The sequence below is a fragment of the Marmota monax genome, unplaced genomic scaffold (assembly GCF_021218885.2).
Source record: "Marmota monax isolate L192 unplaced genomic scaffold, Marmota_monax_Labrador192_F-V1.1 WCK01_AAM20220418_F8-fsc02271, whole genome shotgun sequence".
Classification (NCBI taxonomy): domain Eukaryota; kingdom Metazoa; phylum Chordata; class Mammalia; order Rodentia; family Sciuridae; genus Marmota; species Marmota monax.
Window position 1 is genome coordinate 1 of NW_026693636.1, and position 15,101 is coordinate 15,101.

Genomic DNA, 15,101 nt, shown 5'->3' on the forward strand with positions numbered 1-15,101 from the left:
TTTTTTTTTATTCTGTTACACGTGGCAAACTTTTATTTTCATATTAACTTTAAAATACAAAACATAAACATAAAAAATATAGAATTTGTATGATTGCATGAATGGTATGACTCTAAATCATGTACAACCAGAGAAATGAAAAGTTGTGCACCTTTTGTGTAAAAACAAACAAACAAACAAACATACAGAATTTGAACAAACAGAAGTCCCATTGCCCTATTTTCAAAGCAGGTGTAAGGATATATACAAAAACAAGATCATTTTGAATTTAACCCCACACCCTTAAATGGGAAAACCTTAGATATGGGATGAAGAAGGAACATGGTAGAACAAACACCCTGATGTGCTTAGGAGAGTACAGTTTGGGTCTATAGATGAGATCTCCTACAACTGTGCGTGGGGATGGGGATAGGAAGTGGGGTAAGGTTTTCTTGTTAGAAAAATCAGTCAGTCATGTGACTTTGCTTCTAAAACATAAAAATTTAGGCTTAGGATAGAGCAAAGTAGTAAAGCGAATGCTTAGCATTTATGAAGTGCTGGGTTTGACCCCCCCCATTCACCCACCCCACCAAACTTGAATTTACTATAGAAATGCAGAGACTGCTATGATTTGATATTTTTGCAACTTCCCTGGTAATATATTCCCTGGTTCCTAATCTTGGGAGAATCAATCAGCATTAGTTAAGTTACTTCAAGGCAAGTCAAATCCTAACACTGCCCTGGCCTCAAGAGAAAAGTGGCCATTGCCTGATGTCTACATCCTTTCTGTGGTAATGTGCTGAAGCTACATGTGTTCCTAGTTTTTAATTCAAATCCCATTCTGCCACTGAGGCACTAGGCCAGGGTAGCTCTCTCTCTCTCTTTTTTTTTTAAAGAGAGAGAGAGAGAGAGAGAGAGAGAGAGAGAATTTTTTAATATTTATTTATTTTTTAGTTTTTGGCGGACACAATATCTTCGTTTGTATGTGGTGCTGAGGATCGAACCCAGGCTTGAGCCACATCCCCAGCCCCAGGGTAGCTCTCTTAATCATCAACATATCAAAAGGAGTCTCTCCTCTTGAGAAAAAGGGGCTTTTCCTAGGCTGTATACATTGGGTTTTTGAAAGATACCCTCTAACAGAAAGCTGTCATTAAAAGACACCATTAGAACTTCCGGGAAAATCTACTCTATCAATCCCTTGATGGTAAGAAAATCCTGGAAACAACTAAGGAATTGACAGATAAGAACTGTTTTATTAAAAAAAAAAAAAAAAAAGGAAGAAGAAGAAAACTCCTCTTCAAATTATTTAATTAAGAAAATCACATTATTAGCCATGTGCTCCCAAGAATATTGATCTGCCCATACCTTCAGGAATGTACTGCTATGGACAGTGATTTCCCAGAAAAGCCTGAGGCAAAGCAGACAAATACAACCTGAGAGTGGATCCTAATGTTGGGCAATGAGAGTTGGTGAGTGCTTTCCCTGTCATCCCCATAGGTCTCCAACCACTAATTATCTTCCTGAGAGTAATCATTTTACTAAGGTTAGGGAGACAAATCAGAGAAACTTGAACAGAAAAGGTTAGGGAGACAAATCAGAGAAACTTGAACAGAAACATGTTTCAAGTGGGGAAGCCTTTACTTAGGTATTATAAACATGCTCAAAAACCCCTTCACTTTGAGGAATTGGCTTTATTCAGATAGGAACTCTTATGAAAATGGGAGAAAAACAAGCCCTTCTTTCCTCCACAACAATCTGAACAGGTTTTCTTGCTCTCTTTAGTTCCTAGATCCTGATCTGATATTAGGGGAGATTCAAGTAAAAGCCTTGATCCTTTTCTAGCAGAAGGGAAGAATAGTAGTCTTGAAACACTGGCTTAGATAACCAATCCCGAGTTTCTAATCTATCTGGAAAAGAATGCTCCAACAATTGGTCCCTTTCCTTAGTCTAACAATGCAATAAGCTTAATATATTCAGCATTAGCCAAGGCCCCATACTGCTCATTAGCCATGTCTATTGTTCGACTTAATGAACGCCTTAGCACTATGTGCCTGGAACATGACTACTGATACAATAAAGTATACCAGATGTGTACTACCACACGCTTCTGTTGGGGACAAGAGCATCTAGTTAATAAAAGGTTAATGAGCCTATAAGCTTAAAATAAATCAAATTCTACACAAGGTTCTACAGTGCCCTCTTATGTTCAACAGAAAAAAGACTTTTGCATCCACTAAGCAGGAAGCGGGTTAGCCCCTTAGGATGCAACACAATAAGGCAATTAGCCCAATAGACAAAATGACTCAGGTGGACATCATATCCCCCAGAAAATGTTTGGTGCATCCTCCTGTCCTAAATGACTACTAAGAGGACTCTCTAAAGCAAAGATTTATGAAAGATTCATGAAAGCTTATAACCTGAGAAATGGATAGTATAGATGGAATACCAGTCACTCCTTGGATGGACATAGCAGATACACAATCCATAGTGTTTTGGTGATCTGGATTTCTAGAATCATACTAATCCAAATGAACCATGATCCTCAAATTCTAGCTTGCAGACAATAAGCAGGGATATTGTTCAGGGCTGCTAGGTAATAGCAAACAACATTTAAAGTTAACCAGCAGCCTGTCTGAAGGGTCTTAAGACCAAGGTCACTCCCACTTATAGAAGTGGACAGTCTTCTCTGTTAAGGTAGCCAAGTAGCTGTTATGGTTCACCTCAAATGGGCAGATATCCAAAACAGGCTGATCAGTCTGCAGGTCCTGTAGCAATGAGCCACTGCCAGCATCCCACAGCAGAGCAGAGTTTGATGCTTCATCCCCAGTACACACCAGGATGCTACCATCATTCTCTGGGCTTTGAAAAATAGCACTCTTGGTCAATAGTTTGCAAGTGGGTCCCCCAAAGAATGTTTGCACAGGGTGGCAGGAACAAATTGGTTCTCCAGCATCATCCAGTTTGTAGGACATTTCCAGCAGCACACTTCGTAGGGTGTTGTGGTTTTTATCAGGCCTGTAGGTCACAAGACAGTGTCGGGTGCGGCTCTCCATCTGAAAGTCTACATAGCCCCCTGGCTCTAAGGGCAGCACATGAGGCCAATGAGAGAAGCCCACTTTTAGCTCCCAGAAGGAAGCATTCTCCAATGTTCCAGCTAGCACCCCACCATATGGAAATACAGCAGAGGCAGCTCTCGGTATATATGAAAGAGATACCAGTGGGCATCTGGCCTTCTGAGGTACTAACTCCTGCATATGACAACTTGTGTTTCTCAGGTCATAGACTAGAATCGAACCATTGGCTAGTCCGGCATAGATGTAATTGTTTTCATCATGGCACCAGCAACAGCTCCAGACAGGACGTCTGGTATTGTAAGTCTGGACAACAGTATTGGTCTCCAGGCTAGTCAGTTTAATAGTATTGTCTAGAGAAGCAGAGAGCAGCAAGCCTTTGGAACGACTACTAAAAGCCAGTCCTCGGATCTGTTTGCCATGCATTGGAATATACTGACTGCTTTTCATGTTGGCAGTACTCAACATCTTAACACCAAAGCCTGGAAGGAAGGAAGCCTGAGGAGAAGGCTGTGATATCACCAGGCAGCTCATAGCATCACAGTATGCCATGATTCGGCAGTTTCCTGTCTGAGATACTGTGAAGGTGTTTTGGAAGTGGTACTTGTGCTGGCCCTGGCTGGAGGGCAGGCAGTTTAGGAAACTTGCCTGGGAGCTCCCGGGTTGCTGTGCAATCTGATCTCGATGCTGTATAACAAGTTTTTGCAAATCCTGGATGCTACTGTGAAGTTTAGTGCATTCATCAGTGAGAACTTGAAGTTGAAGTCGGCACTGTGCAGACTCTAACTCAGCCTGCTTTCTGAGCATTTGCTCCTTCAGTAAAGCACTTTTCACCCGCTCTTGTTCACTGGTGTCCAAAGCTCTGAGGGTTCGGGCATAAAGGACAATGATGTCATTGTGCTTGGCTTTCTTGTTGCACTGGTGACATTTTCATGCTTGTCCTTTAAGCCACTTAGAAATGCATCTATACCCAAAGAGGTGCCCACAGTGTAATGCTGAGAGCCGGTGGTCGCCAGCATTGGTCCACTGTTCCAAACATATTGTGCAAGTATCCCCTTCTTCTTCATCCGTAGAAGCAGAAGGTAGAGTAGGATTGGATTTCTGGGGAGACTGCTGTTTGGGAAGGGTCTTGTCTCCACTGATAAATGTAACTTCTTGGTCTGCTGAGACATCTCCCAGTTGCTCTTCTGAAATGACAGCTTCAGTCTCTTCTGCAGGGACAACAACCTCTTCATACTCTGCAGAGCTCTCACTGTCAGAATCAGAACTGCTTGACACTGGCAAGTCTTCAGGTACAGGATCCCTAGTCTCTGAATCATAAGATGCAGCTGGAAAGTGAGGCTGGGTCCTGCTCACCTGAAAGTAAGCATCCAGTGGTGCTCTCAACCTGGCATTGTCGGTCCTCTGAGACCCTGAAGCTCTTGCCCTCCGAGAAGTGGACCCCCTCCTCCTCCTTGCTCTCACTGGCCCCACACTTTGGTCTGAAGGTGGAGGTCTCAGAAATTCCAGCATTCCATGAAGTCTCTGCAGCCCACTGATGAAGCTGTTCATTGAATCCAAGGAAGCTGCTTGGAGAGTATGGTTAGCACCAGATCCCTGTCTATGCTCTTCTGAAGCCCCAGGATTAATGTTCTGCACATTATCTTCTGAGAGTTCCACTTCCTCAGTCAGGTCAATGGATATGTGTGGAGCAGGGTGGAGCAGGGGTAGTACCCCCTGGCTGCTGACTCCTTCAGCAGGAGCAGGCTGGGGGAGGGGTGGTCCCCCATGGCTGTTGACTCCTTCAACAGGAACAGGCTGGAGAAGGGATGGTCTTTCTTGGCTGCTGACTCCTTCAGCAGGAACAGGATGGAGCAGGGGTGGTCTTTCTTGACTGCTGACTCCTTCAACAGGAACAGGTTGAAGGAGGGGTGGTCTCCCTTGGCTGCTGACCACTTCAGTGGGAGCAAGCTGTTCTGTAGCATGATCTAACTGCACCTGAAGATCATAGTCCATTGCTTCTTGAGCCATCACTGATGCCGGAACGACGCGGTCCGGCTCCCGAGACCGCGACTTTCCCAGTCGTTACCTCAGCAGAACTACCTACGCTCCCGCACCAACCACCACTTCCCGAGCAGCTCAAGCGCCCCGCCTCGAGGCTCTGTTTCAAAAGAAAAAAATAAAAAGGTCTGGGGATGTGACTCAGTGGTAAGTGCCCTGGTACCAAAACAATAGGACAAATGAATAAGTAAATAAATAAATAATAACAAATTTTAGAGTTTTAAAGAAAAAGTCCAAATTTCTGCTGTTAAAATACATGACATCCGAGAGCAAAGTAATACAAAAAATTTGACAAAAACGTTCAATAGTCATGAAATTGTAGGCAGGACAAAATTGTAAAACAGAAAGCAAACCAAAACAGCAAAATCTCAACAACAAATAACAAAAACCCAAAATGATGGAACTAGAAGGAGACAGGAATAACCATAGTCATGGTATGAAAATTTAATACAAGTTTTCAAAAAAATTAATAAATCCAGGCAACAAAATTTTAAAATACATTTGATAATCTTGATTAATATATATATATATATATATATATATATATATATATATATATATATATATTTATATACATATATATGTGTGTATATATATATATATATATATATATATATATCTTAGATACTTACAAAAATTTTATTTATAAAATAGTGAGTTTATTTTATTTAATCTCTGGACCACTCAGAAAATTTGATCCTGTATTTGTCTACTGGGAAAAATTCCATAAAATCTAAAGAGTAGAAACCAGAATCTATATTTCTGAACAAAATACTTTAAAATTAAATAATAACAAATGGTGAATCCATCTACCATAATCCATCCATCTGGGGAAAAAATACACAGTTCTTTAAATAACTCTTGGGTTAAAGAGGAAATAAAGACAAACTATAAACCATCTATGAGTTTAAAAGACAAAAGCTCTTCCAATTAATACTTATTGAATATGGCTGAAGTGGCACTTAGAGGATTTTACAGCCTTTGTCCACTTATTTGAAATAGCAAGGTGTTAAAAGATTTAGTAATTAAGAAAAGAAGCAGTAAATACATCTTTAAAAAAGCACTAGGAGATAATAAACTGAATTAAGGACACAGAAACAGGGGTGGGGGCACCTCAAACGATGGACTTTGTGTACAAACCCCAAAGCTACTTCTTTGAGGTAGTGTATGAAGAAGACAAAACCCTTGTTAAGTTCTGATCAGAAAAAAAAAAAAAAAAAAGAAAAGTTGCAAATACACTTCTGAAATAAGGAAGAGAAGCCTTAGGTACCAGTTTGGGGGAAATTAAAAAAGTGTGTACAATCTTTGACCTTAAAATAACAAATTCATAACTTTCTTGAAAAGAAACATTTTTCCTAGAAAAATATAAATTATCAAGATTATTTCAGAAGGTGGTAGAAAACCTAAAGAGAGTAATAATATATTGTCTTCGAAGTTGACAAAATTATTTTAAAAAAATACCCTGGAAGATACAAGTCCTGGACAATTTTATGGGCTTTGTATCTTAAATCTTTAAAAACTAGTTAATCCCTACTATAAATAAGTAGATGAAACCATTCCAGCTCATTTATTATTCCATGGGATTCTAAAATTGACAACAACCACACATACATGTAGAATGACCACTATAGGCCAATCTACCTTATAAACATACATATAGAACATCATGTAAAATATTTTCAAATTGAATTCATTATCAACAGGTAGCATTAGTCCCAGGAACGCAATAATGATTGTACACTAGGAAAGTTATTAATGTATTTTAACTACATTAAAAAATTAGAGGAATCTGGGTGTGATGGCACCTGCTTGTAGTTCCAGCTACTCAAGAGACTGAGGCAGGAAGATTACAAATTTGAGGGTAGCCTCATCGGCTAATAAATAAATAAATAGGGCTGGGGATATAGCAAATCTATAACAATAGCTTAAAGCATCTGTACTCTTGAATGCCGAATGCAATGAGGTACTGTTCTATCTGGGAGGATCTTAGACACATTAGAGAAAAAAATGTAAAACCATGCATAAAGCATAACTTCATCTGTATTATACTTAAAAAACTAAACCATTTATTACACATGAAACTACAAAGAGATAATCCTTCTGGAGTTTGAGAAGATACTTATCATTGATAATCTTTATATAAGCTTGTGGATAATTTGAAATGTGTTAGTTATTGCATTACTCATATTTCTAAAAAGCTTCTCCTTTCACAGTCTAATTTTTGTAGAGGAAATATATAATTCCACCAGTTTATATTTTATATATTTTGTAGATGGCATGCCATTATGAAAGAGAAATAGTACAATGTTACATTTTTATTATGTTATGCTAATCATTTTTTTAGTCAACATTTATTGGATGTCTGATTGTGCATAAAGTACTCTATCCCTAGGCATATGAGAGGATGGAGTACATGTTCTCATTTCACCATTGCTGTGGCTGATTTGCCAGAAAGATCACGTGCACAAGTGGCATACACAAGAGGCATAGAGCACCCAGCTCTGGTACTTTTGTGGACGTTCCTAGTCTACTGAACAGAGATTCCTTTGTGATGAAGGTCAGGCTAGTGCTATTTTGTGTTTGGCAGATGAAAAAGTCACTGGTACCAAGAGCTTCTCTGAATTTCACATGCAGAGAATCCCACGTTTCTTTGCTTTGCCATGTTTACAAGATCTGTCTTCACAGAAAGAAGTCATTTATCTGCAATAACTTACTCCACAGCTAGCAGTGTTGATAGTCATTAGTGCTTTTATTTTTTCTGTGGGATGGTGACAAATTTAAACTGACCAGTGTACTATTTCCAAACTTATTTTTCTCTCTTAAGAATCAGGCATTTTCCTTACCTCACAGAGAGGTAGCTCCTCCGTCGGCAGCAACTCGGCACTCGGCGCCCGCGGTCCATGGACCGGAACCCCGGGCCGACCGGCAGGAACTCGGGCCGCGATCGCCGCCTCCCAGCCCCAGGCTCCTCCTCCTCGCTGCCCACCACCTCCTCCGGACGCCCGCTGGCCGCCCGCCGCTGCCGCCGGCCTCGCGGAGCCGCCCCGGGAGGCTGGGTGGCGGGTCCGCGGCTGCCGCGGGACTGAGGCCTACTCCGCCGCCTCTCAGTGCTATTGTCCCTGGGCCGGGCACCAACCGGGTCCGCTGGGGAGCGCCAAGTGCGCCGGCTCCGCGGAAGATGCCGGACCAAGCCTTACAGCAGATGCTGGACAGAAGTTGCTGGGTTTGTTTTGCCACTGATGAAGATGATAGAACAGCTGAATGGGTGAGACCATGCAGGTGCCTAGGATCTACCAAATGGGTTCATCAGGCTTGTCTGCAGCGCTGGGTTGATGAAAAACAAAGAGGAAACAGTACAGCCAGAGTGGCATGTCCTCAGTGCAATGCTGAATACTTAATAGTTTTTCCAAAGTTGGGTCCAGTTGTTTATGTCTTGGATCTTGCAGATAGACTGATCTCAAAAGCTTGTCCATTTGCTGCAGCAGGAATAATGGTTGGCTCTATCTATTGGACAGCTGTGACTTACGGAGCAGTAACAGTGATGCAGGTTGTAGGCCATAAAGAAGGGCTGGATGTTATGGAGAGAGCTGATCCTTTATTTCTTTTAATTGGACTTCCTACTATTCCTGTCATGCTGATATTAGGCAAGATGATTCGCTGGGAGGATTATGTGCTTAGACTATGGCGCAAATACTCAAATAAACTACAAATTTTGAACAGTATATTTCCAGGGATTGGTTGTCCTGTTCCCCGAATTCCAGCCGAAGGTAATCCTTTAGCAGATCATGTCTCTGCTACCCGAATTTTGTGTGGAGCCCCTGTCTTTCCTACTATTGCGACAATAGTTGGTAAACTGATGTTCAGTAGTGTTAACTCTAATTTACAAAGGACAATCTTGGGTGGAATTGCTTTTGTTGCCATAAAAGGAGCATTTAAGGTTTACTTCAAACAGCAGCAATATTTACGTCAGGCACACCGCAAAATTCTAAATTATCCAGAGCAAGAAGAAGCATAAAACTGTGACTTCTGTTTGTTCTGCAGTCCTCTCATCCTTATGAGTCTGTTGTGTCGTTTTGATTCCATCATTAATGCACTAGTGGAGACTTGTTATAAGCTGCTGCTCCTATATTTTTAAGAAATATAATAAAGCACTTAGGGCAGGGGAAATCCTCTCAGTAATCACGGAACCTAAGGATGTGATTCGTTTTCATGGTTTTGTGTGTACTTCTTTTGTGGCAGTCATCTAAACCATTATCTTAGCATGGTAAACCTGAGTTTGTTCATATTTTGTCCAGATATGTAAAGATCAGACTGTACAAATATTAAAAATGCACATGCTGTTTTATTCTAATGCCTCTTTTGTACATGTTCATGTTCAGTGTTTTCTTAGAATCAGCAACTTAATGAAGGTACTATGAAGATTTTTCTCACCGACATAATTTGATTACTTGCGAAACAGGAACACATGTTAATTTGAGGAAATGTAAATTAGTTATGAATAAGTAACAAACCAAAAATGTATGTAAACATCAAATAATTATCTGAACAAATGAAATTTTGTTGTGTTTTCCTTAACTCATGTGATGTCCTCCAAATGTGTAGGGTAAAAGTTCACAGGGCTTCCAGATCACTTTTTCACTATTAAATTTTATTTATACAATGTTGACATCTCATAATTCATAATGTAATTTTGACTCATGTAGTCTTGATTATAGTGTGTGTATATATTTGTGTGTGTGTGAGGATGTGTGTGTGTGTGAGAGAGAGATCAGATCCTTTGATCTCTGGAGTAAGATTTTTAAATCCATATTTGTAGAAATTAGAGCTGCCAGTTTATAGTAGTTAAACAGAGAATGATTTGCAAAAAAAATGAAAACAAAAAAGTCAAAATTATTTTATTCTCCTCTTTCATTGATTCAGATATTTGTTGATCACCTCATATTTGCCCCAGGCACTATACAGAGTGCTGTTGGATACAGTGGTGAACTAAGAGAGTTGGTCCTAGCTCTTACGGTGTTTATAATTTAGTGTCAGCAGATAGAAAAACAGCAGTGAGTATACCAAGGTGAGGCCTTGAACTCTTTGCTTTAATATCAGTCAATGAGGAGATAATTACGAAAACAAGTCCTGAGTAAATATTGAGGTCACTGTTTTTGACTCTGTCAGTTTATTATAGAAAACCAATACTAATGTTTTTAGATTTTAATTGCTTGTCATATTTGAGGCTAGCACCTTAATAATCATTGTTTAAGTAGTTTTGTGTTCACTTTTCAAAAGTAATTATTTATTTTAAGTCATTTTCAATAGAGTGGCCATCTTAATGTCCAGCAATCTGAATAGTCTTTCAATTATTTTCACTAGCTAAAATTAATTTTTAAAGGTAGTTATAAAAACCCTATTTATTTATTATTATTTTGTTCACAGTATCTAATGCATGATAATAGTAAATGTTTCTTACTGATAAGTGGCCACTTTCTTTAGGAGTGTAGCATATATAGGTTGAGCTATGTTAGATTGTAATAATATTTGTTAATTTTAGTAATTAAAGACTGGTGTCATTCTGTAGTATAAATGTCTTAATTTTGAGTTGTATGGCATTTATGTGAATGGATGTTGAATGTTAAAAGTTGTAATTATTTGGGGAGAAAAGAAGATTTGACTGAGTGAGTCTTATTAAGAACACTGCTACCATTCTGAAGGGGAAATATAAAATCTATGACTATATACAAAATCTTAGGTGATATAGCTGTAATTATAAAATATATTGGCTTTTCTTTAATTTTCAATATGAAAAGATATATTAAGTAGACATTTCCTGCATAGTTTTGTTATACAGAACAGCTTCTAGGCAGCATTTATTAATGTTACGCAAGCACACAGTTCCCTATTTACTCCTTTAATGCCCAAGATGGGGAATAACTTCTTGGGTTTATTGGCATCAAGGCCCTGGAGGGCCAGAGAAGCAACAACTATAATCCTTTGAGGGCAGGAGGGAGGCGTTTCTAAGGCTATGCAGAAGGAACTACAAGTGCCTGGGGACCAGAGTGACCTCTAGACCTGGAATGGAACACTTATAGAGCCTTAGCTTAAGAAATACCATGTGCCAGTTGTTCCGGGAAGGTGGCCTGCCCTGCCATGAAGCAACAAAGAACGTAGGCAAACTGAAAGTTGGATGGACCTGAGTTCAGATCCTAATTCAGCTTTTCATAACTGCATATGACCTTTGCCAGGTAACTTAACTTTTCTTCCCCACAGTTCTCTTCATACTGAAATGCAGATAATACTTAGAAGACTATCTGCAATTAACTGAGAAGGGAACAGAGGCACTTTCAGCACAAAATACGCCCTAAGAAGTAGTTTATTAATTGCTATTGTTTTTACACTCTAGGAAAAAGAGAATGAAGAGGTAAAGGAAAGGCAGCAGAGTACAAATTCAAGAGATGATGTGGCCTTTTGAGATGGATGGGTATATTTTGTTTTCTAGTTTATTTTCATATTGCTTTTTTGTTATTTCCAGAAACTTTAATGTTTTAAACCTCTTTTATAAAATTCAACAACTATTAGAAATCTATTCTTTGCAGAAGTTATCTCCATTTAAGTGGCTGAAAATATTGTTCATCATTACATGATTATCAAATGACTATGAAGAATATAAAATTAAACTTAGTGACTTAGTCACTGCCTTGCTAATTCTGCTATAATTTTTTCAAATGTCTTGTTTTTAATATAGCGGACTATCTCAATACTGGCTGGATTAAGTTGAATAAAGAATTTTTATGTTCTCTAGGTGTGCTTTGTCTGTTGAACAAATCCCAGAACTATTCATTAATTCTGTACCTGCGTATGTAATTGTTTTTAAATTTGTACAAGAATTCTAGTGAGACTTCTCAATATAAAAATAATATGCAATTTAAAAAGTAAAAAAAAAAAAAAAGAATCAGGCATTTTACATGCTCATTCCTTATTTTCAGTTACATCCTTTTCTTTTCCACAACTCTTATACCAAATTTAACTTCAGATCCTGCCAATTTGAATGCTGTGCATGAAAATTCTTTAAAAACAACAACAACAAAAAGCATCAAAACTCCAAAAACTCCTCTGTAGTAGCATTTTCCTGAGTTAGAGCAGACAGGTGACACAGAAGGGGTTGCACTAAGAATGGAAAGATTTAGATTTGAGGCCTGTCTTCCAGGACCTTTGACAAGTCCTATAACCTCTAGGCTTCGCTCTGTGTCAGCTGTAAAGTGGGGGTGGGTGGGTATAGGTGATGAAGGAAAAAGAGCTTTGAAAAGTATAAAGCAGCATATCAGCATGAGACTTTATATAAGTCCCTTAATCCCCTTCTTGCATGCACACACTCCAGCTACATGCAAGTTTTAGGTTTCTGTTATCTTTCATTTGTGTTCCTTTTAAAAGTCAGCCTCCCCTAACACAGTCAACTTTGTCTTTTGTCACATGAACCTGTTGATCTCCCTGGCACCTGAGACCTTGAATTGATATAGTTCTACATTTTAGGCACTACCTGTTTTTTGTGTGTGTGTTTTTTTTTTCCCCAAAAGAGGCATTTAGTTGAGTGTCAGAAGCACAGGATGTTCCTTTTTTGTTAACTTAGCCTCTGCCAGTTTTTTTTTTTTTTTTTTAAATCTGATTTGAAAGAACAGGGACCCTAGAAAGCTTGTGATATGTAAATATTTAGCCAGGCAGATAGGGATAGTAAGCATTTTCTCTCTTAACACAAAACATGATTTTATTTGCTAAAGCTGTAATCTTGTTTGATAATCCATCAGTTTATTATCAGCTATGTGGTGAGACATAATGCCACAGGGAGATAATCAAGAACTGCGCCTGACACTATAGGGTTGATTACAGGGACTGGAGAAGATAGAGTCTTCTGTAAAGGATTATGTTAAACATAGCCTTTCTATTTACAGTTGATTTTCTCCAAGCTCCTTAACTCTTCTGCTCCCAGCCTAGGTAAATAGGTCATCTGAAAACCTTCAAGGAAGAGGTATCTTTGCAAGTATAGAACAACCAGATTTTTCTCCACCAGGCCCCATTAAGTTATTGTTTCATGCTCAATGCATCTCTGAGTTGAAGGAGAAAAGAGATATATGATGGTGTTCCATTGCAGTCAGTATTTAGAACAAAACCAAACCAAAAAAACCTCAGAGAAGTACAGGTTATAAACAGAACAGGAAATCTTTACACTCCATTTGGACCTTAACTCTAAGTATTAGGTCCAATACATTGGCCTACTAAACTGAAATTTGAATATGACATTGATTTGCAGGACTATCAGGCTGTCATCAATCTGTGATTTCTGAACCAAGGGCAGAGACCCTCTAGGACAGGCATCTGGAATGCACAGTCCCATAGAGTTGCATGCACATATGTGATAAGGAGACTGGTGCCACCAGATTTCTCCAAAATGGTGGCACTACTTCCAGTCCCTTGTGGGAGGCAGGGAGGCATTTCATTCAACTCTTATCTTTGTCTACTCCATTCTTCTCTGTCTTGAAATTTATCTCCTCAAGATTACCCACTATGCAAAATGTCACCATCCACAAATCCAACCTTCATCTCACAGACCTGTAAGGTTACTCGATTGTTTTCTGGCCACTGGAAATAAAGCCTGTGTGGTTCTGCAGTGCTCTGCCATTATCATGCTTTCATGTTTATTATCTCGCTTGAGCCTTTCCTGAGATAGGGGTATGAGACTGAGTTTCAAAGAATTTAAGTATCTTGTCCAAGTTTACACAGTTAGTGATTTCTTCTTTTGTTCCATTCCTATCTTCTTCCTTTTCTTTCTCCTCAGAAGATATTTTCTTAAGAATGTAGACTCTGAAGCCAGATGACTGGTTTTAAACCCCTGGTTCTGTATAACCTTGGGCAAATTTGCTTGGTATGCTTTGGTCCTTAGTAGTAAAATGAAGATAACAAAATTATCTACTTCATGTAGTTTTAGGGAGGATAAAGTTGGTTATGTGCACTATTGTAATACTAAGAATAGAGTCTAGCACATATCAAACAATCAGTAAATCTGAGTCCCTATTGTTACTATTGTTGTTTTTAAAATTCCCTCATCAAATATTAATTGTCTTCTTTTTAACTGGGCATTGTGCTAGGCTTCAGGGATGAGTTGGAGACGTTCCTTTTCCATGGAACTCACTGTCAATAAAGAGACAAGCCATCTGATTAAGTGCAGATGTCATAGCCCTCATGTAACCATAGATGAACTGTGTGGGACCCCTGGTTATCCGTGCAGGCCCCTTGGATGAGGAAACCTGGCATCTGAATTGAACACTAGAGATGAAGTATATGCCAGGCCAATTGTCAAGGGATGGATATACCCAGCAGAGGTCTCAGTAGGTATGAAATAAAAAGAATGAGAGATATATTAGTTTTCTTGGACTGATATAATAAAATACCATTAGAGGCAATGGCTTAAAAAACAGAAGTTAATCTTCTATAGTTCTGGAAGCTAGAAGATCAAGATCACGGTATCAGCAGCTTTGGTTTCTTCAGAACCCTGTTCCTTGGCTTATTGATGACTGCCGTATTTCTGCATCCTCACATGGTCTTTTTTCTGTATGCACACATTCCTGCTGTCCTAATCTATTCTTCTAAGGACACCAGTCAGATTGAATTAGGGCCCACCTATGTGACCTCATTCTACCTTGATTATCTCCTTAAAGGCCTTGTTGTGAAGTACTGGGTGTTAGGACTTAGCTTATTAATTTGGGGCTGGTACAATAAAGCCCATAACAAAAGTATCTGTTAGGTATGGCTGGCATCAGGTGTATGTGGATGAAGCCAGAATCACGGGCAGTGCCCAGATCTTGAAAGGCTCAACCTCTCATCAAGGCTGAGGAATGGACACTGCCACATTTAGGCTCTGCTGGCCCCTGTGTGTATGTGAAGGGCAGTCTGGAAAAAGCCACATTGTGACCTGTTGGATGAGACAATGCTTTGAATTCTTGTTCTCTCCCACCACACCCCAAGGCTTATGTA

At 39.3% G+C, this 15,101-nt stretch overlaps 2 protein-coding genes across 2 annotated transcripts; one reads left to right on the plus strand and one right to left on the minus strand.

Annotated features, from left to right (window-relative positions):
• Nucleotides 1–1,240: 1,240 nt before the first annotated feature.
• LOC124103230 (E3 ubiquitin-protein ligase RFWD3) lies at nucleotides 1,241–8,077 on the minus strand. The gene is made up of 2 exons (XM_058584078.1): nucleotides 7,934–8,077; nucleotides 1,241–5,190 (listed from the first exon to the last, which is right to left on the minus strand). Exon 2 carries the CDS (start codon nucleotides 3,855–3,857, stop codon nucleotides 2,634–2,636), a length of 1,224 nt encoding a protein of 407 aa, XP_058440061.1. The 5' UTR covers nucleotides 3,858–5,190; nucleotides 7,934–8,077; the 3' UTR covers nucleotides 1,241–2,633.
• Nucleotides 8,078–8,117: 40 nt separating this feature from the next.
• Nucleotides 8,118–9,778, plus strand: LOC124103231 (E3 ubiquitin-protein ligase MARCHF5-like). Its single transcript, XM_046459734.2, has one exon. It carries the CDS (start codon nucleotides 8,269–8,271, stop codon nucleotides 9,103–9,105), a length of 837 nt encoding a protein of 278 aa, XP_046315690.1. The 5' UTR covers nucleotides 8,118–8,268; the 3' UTR covers nucleotides 9,106–9,778.
• Nucleotides 9,779–15,101: the final 5,323 nt, after the last annotated feature.

Coding starts and splice junctions, on each gene's coding strand:
- LOC124103230 (XM_058584078.1), bottom strand. CDS start 3,857: ATGCTCAGAAAGCAGGCTGAGTTAGAGTCTGCACAGTGCCGACTTCAA.
- LOC124103231 (XM_046459734.2), top strand. CDS start 8,269: ATGCCGGACCAAGCCTTACAGCAGATGCTGGACAGAAGTTGCTGGGTT.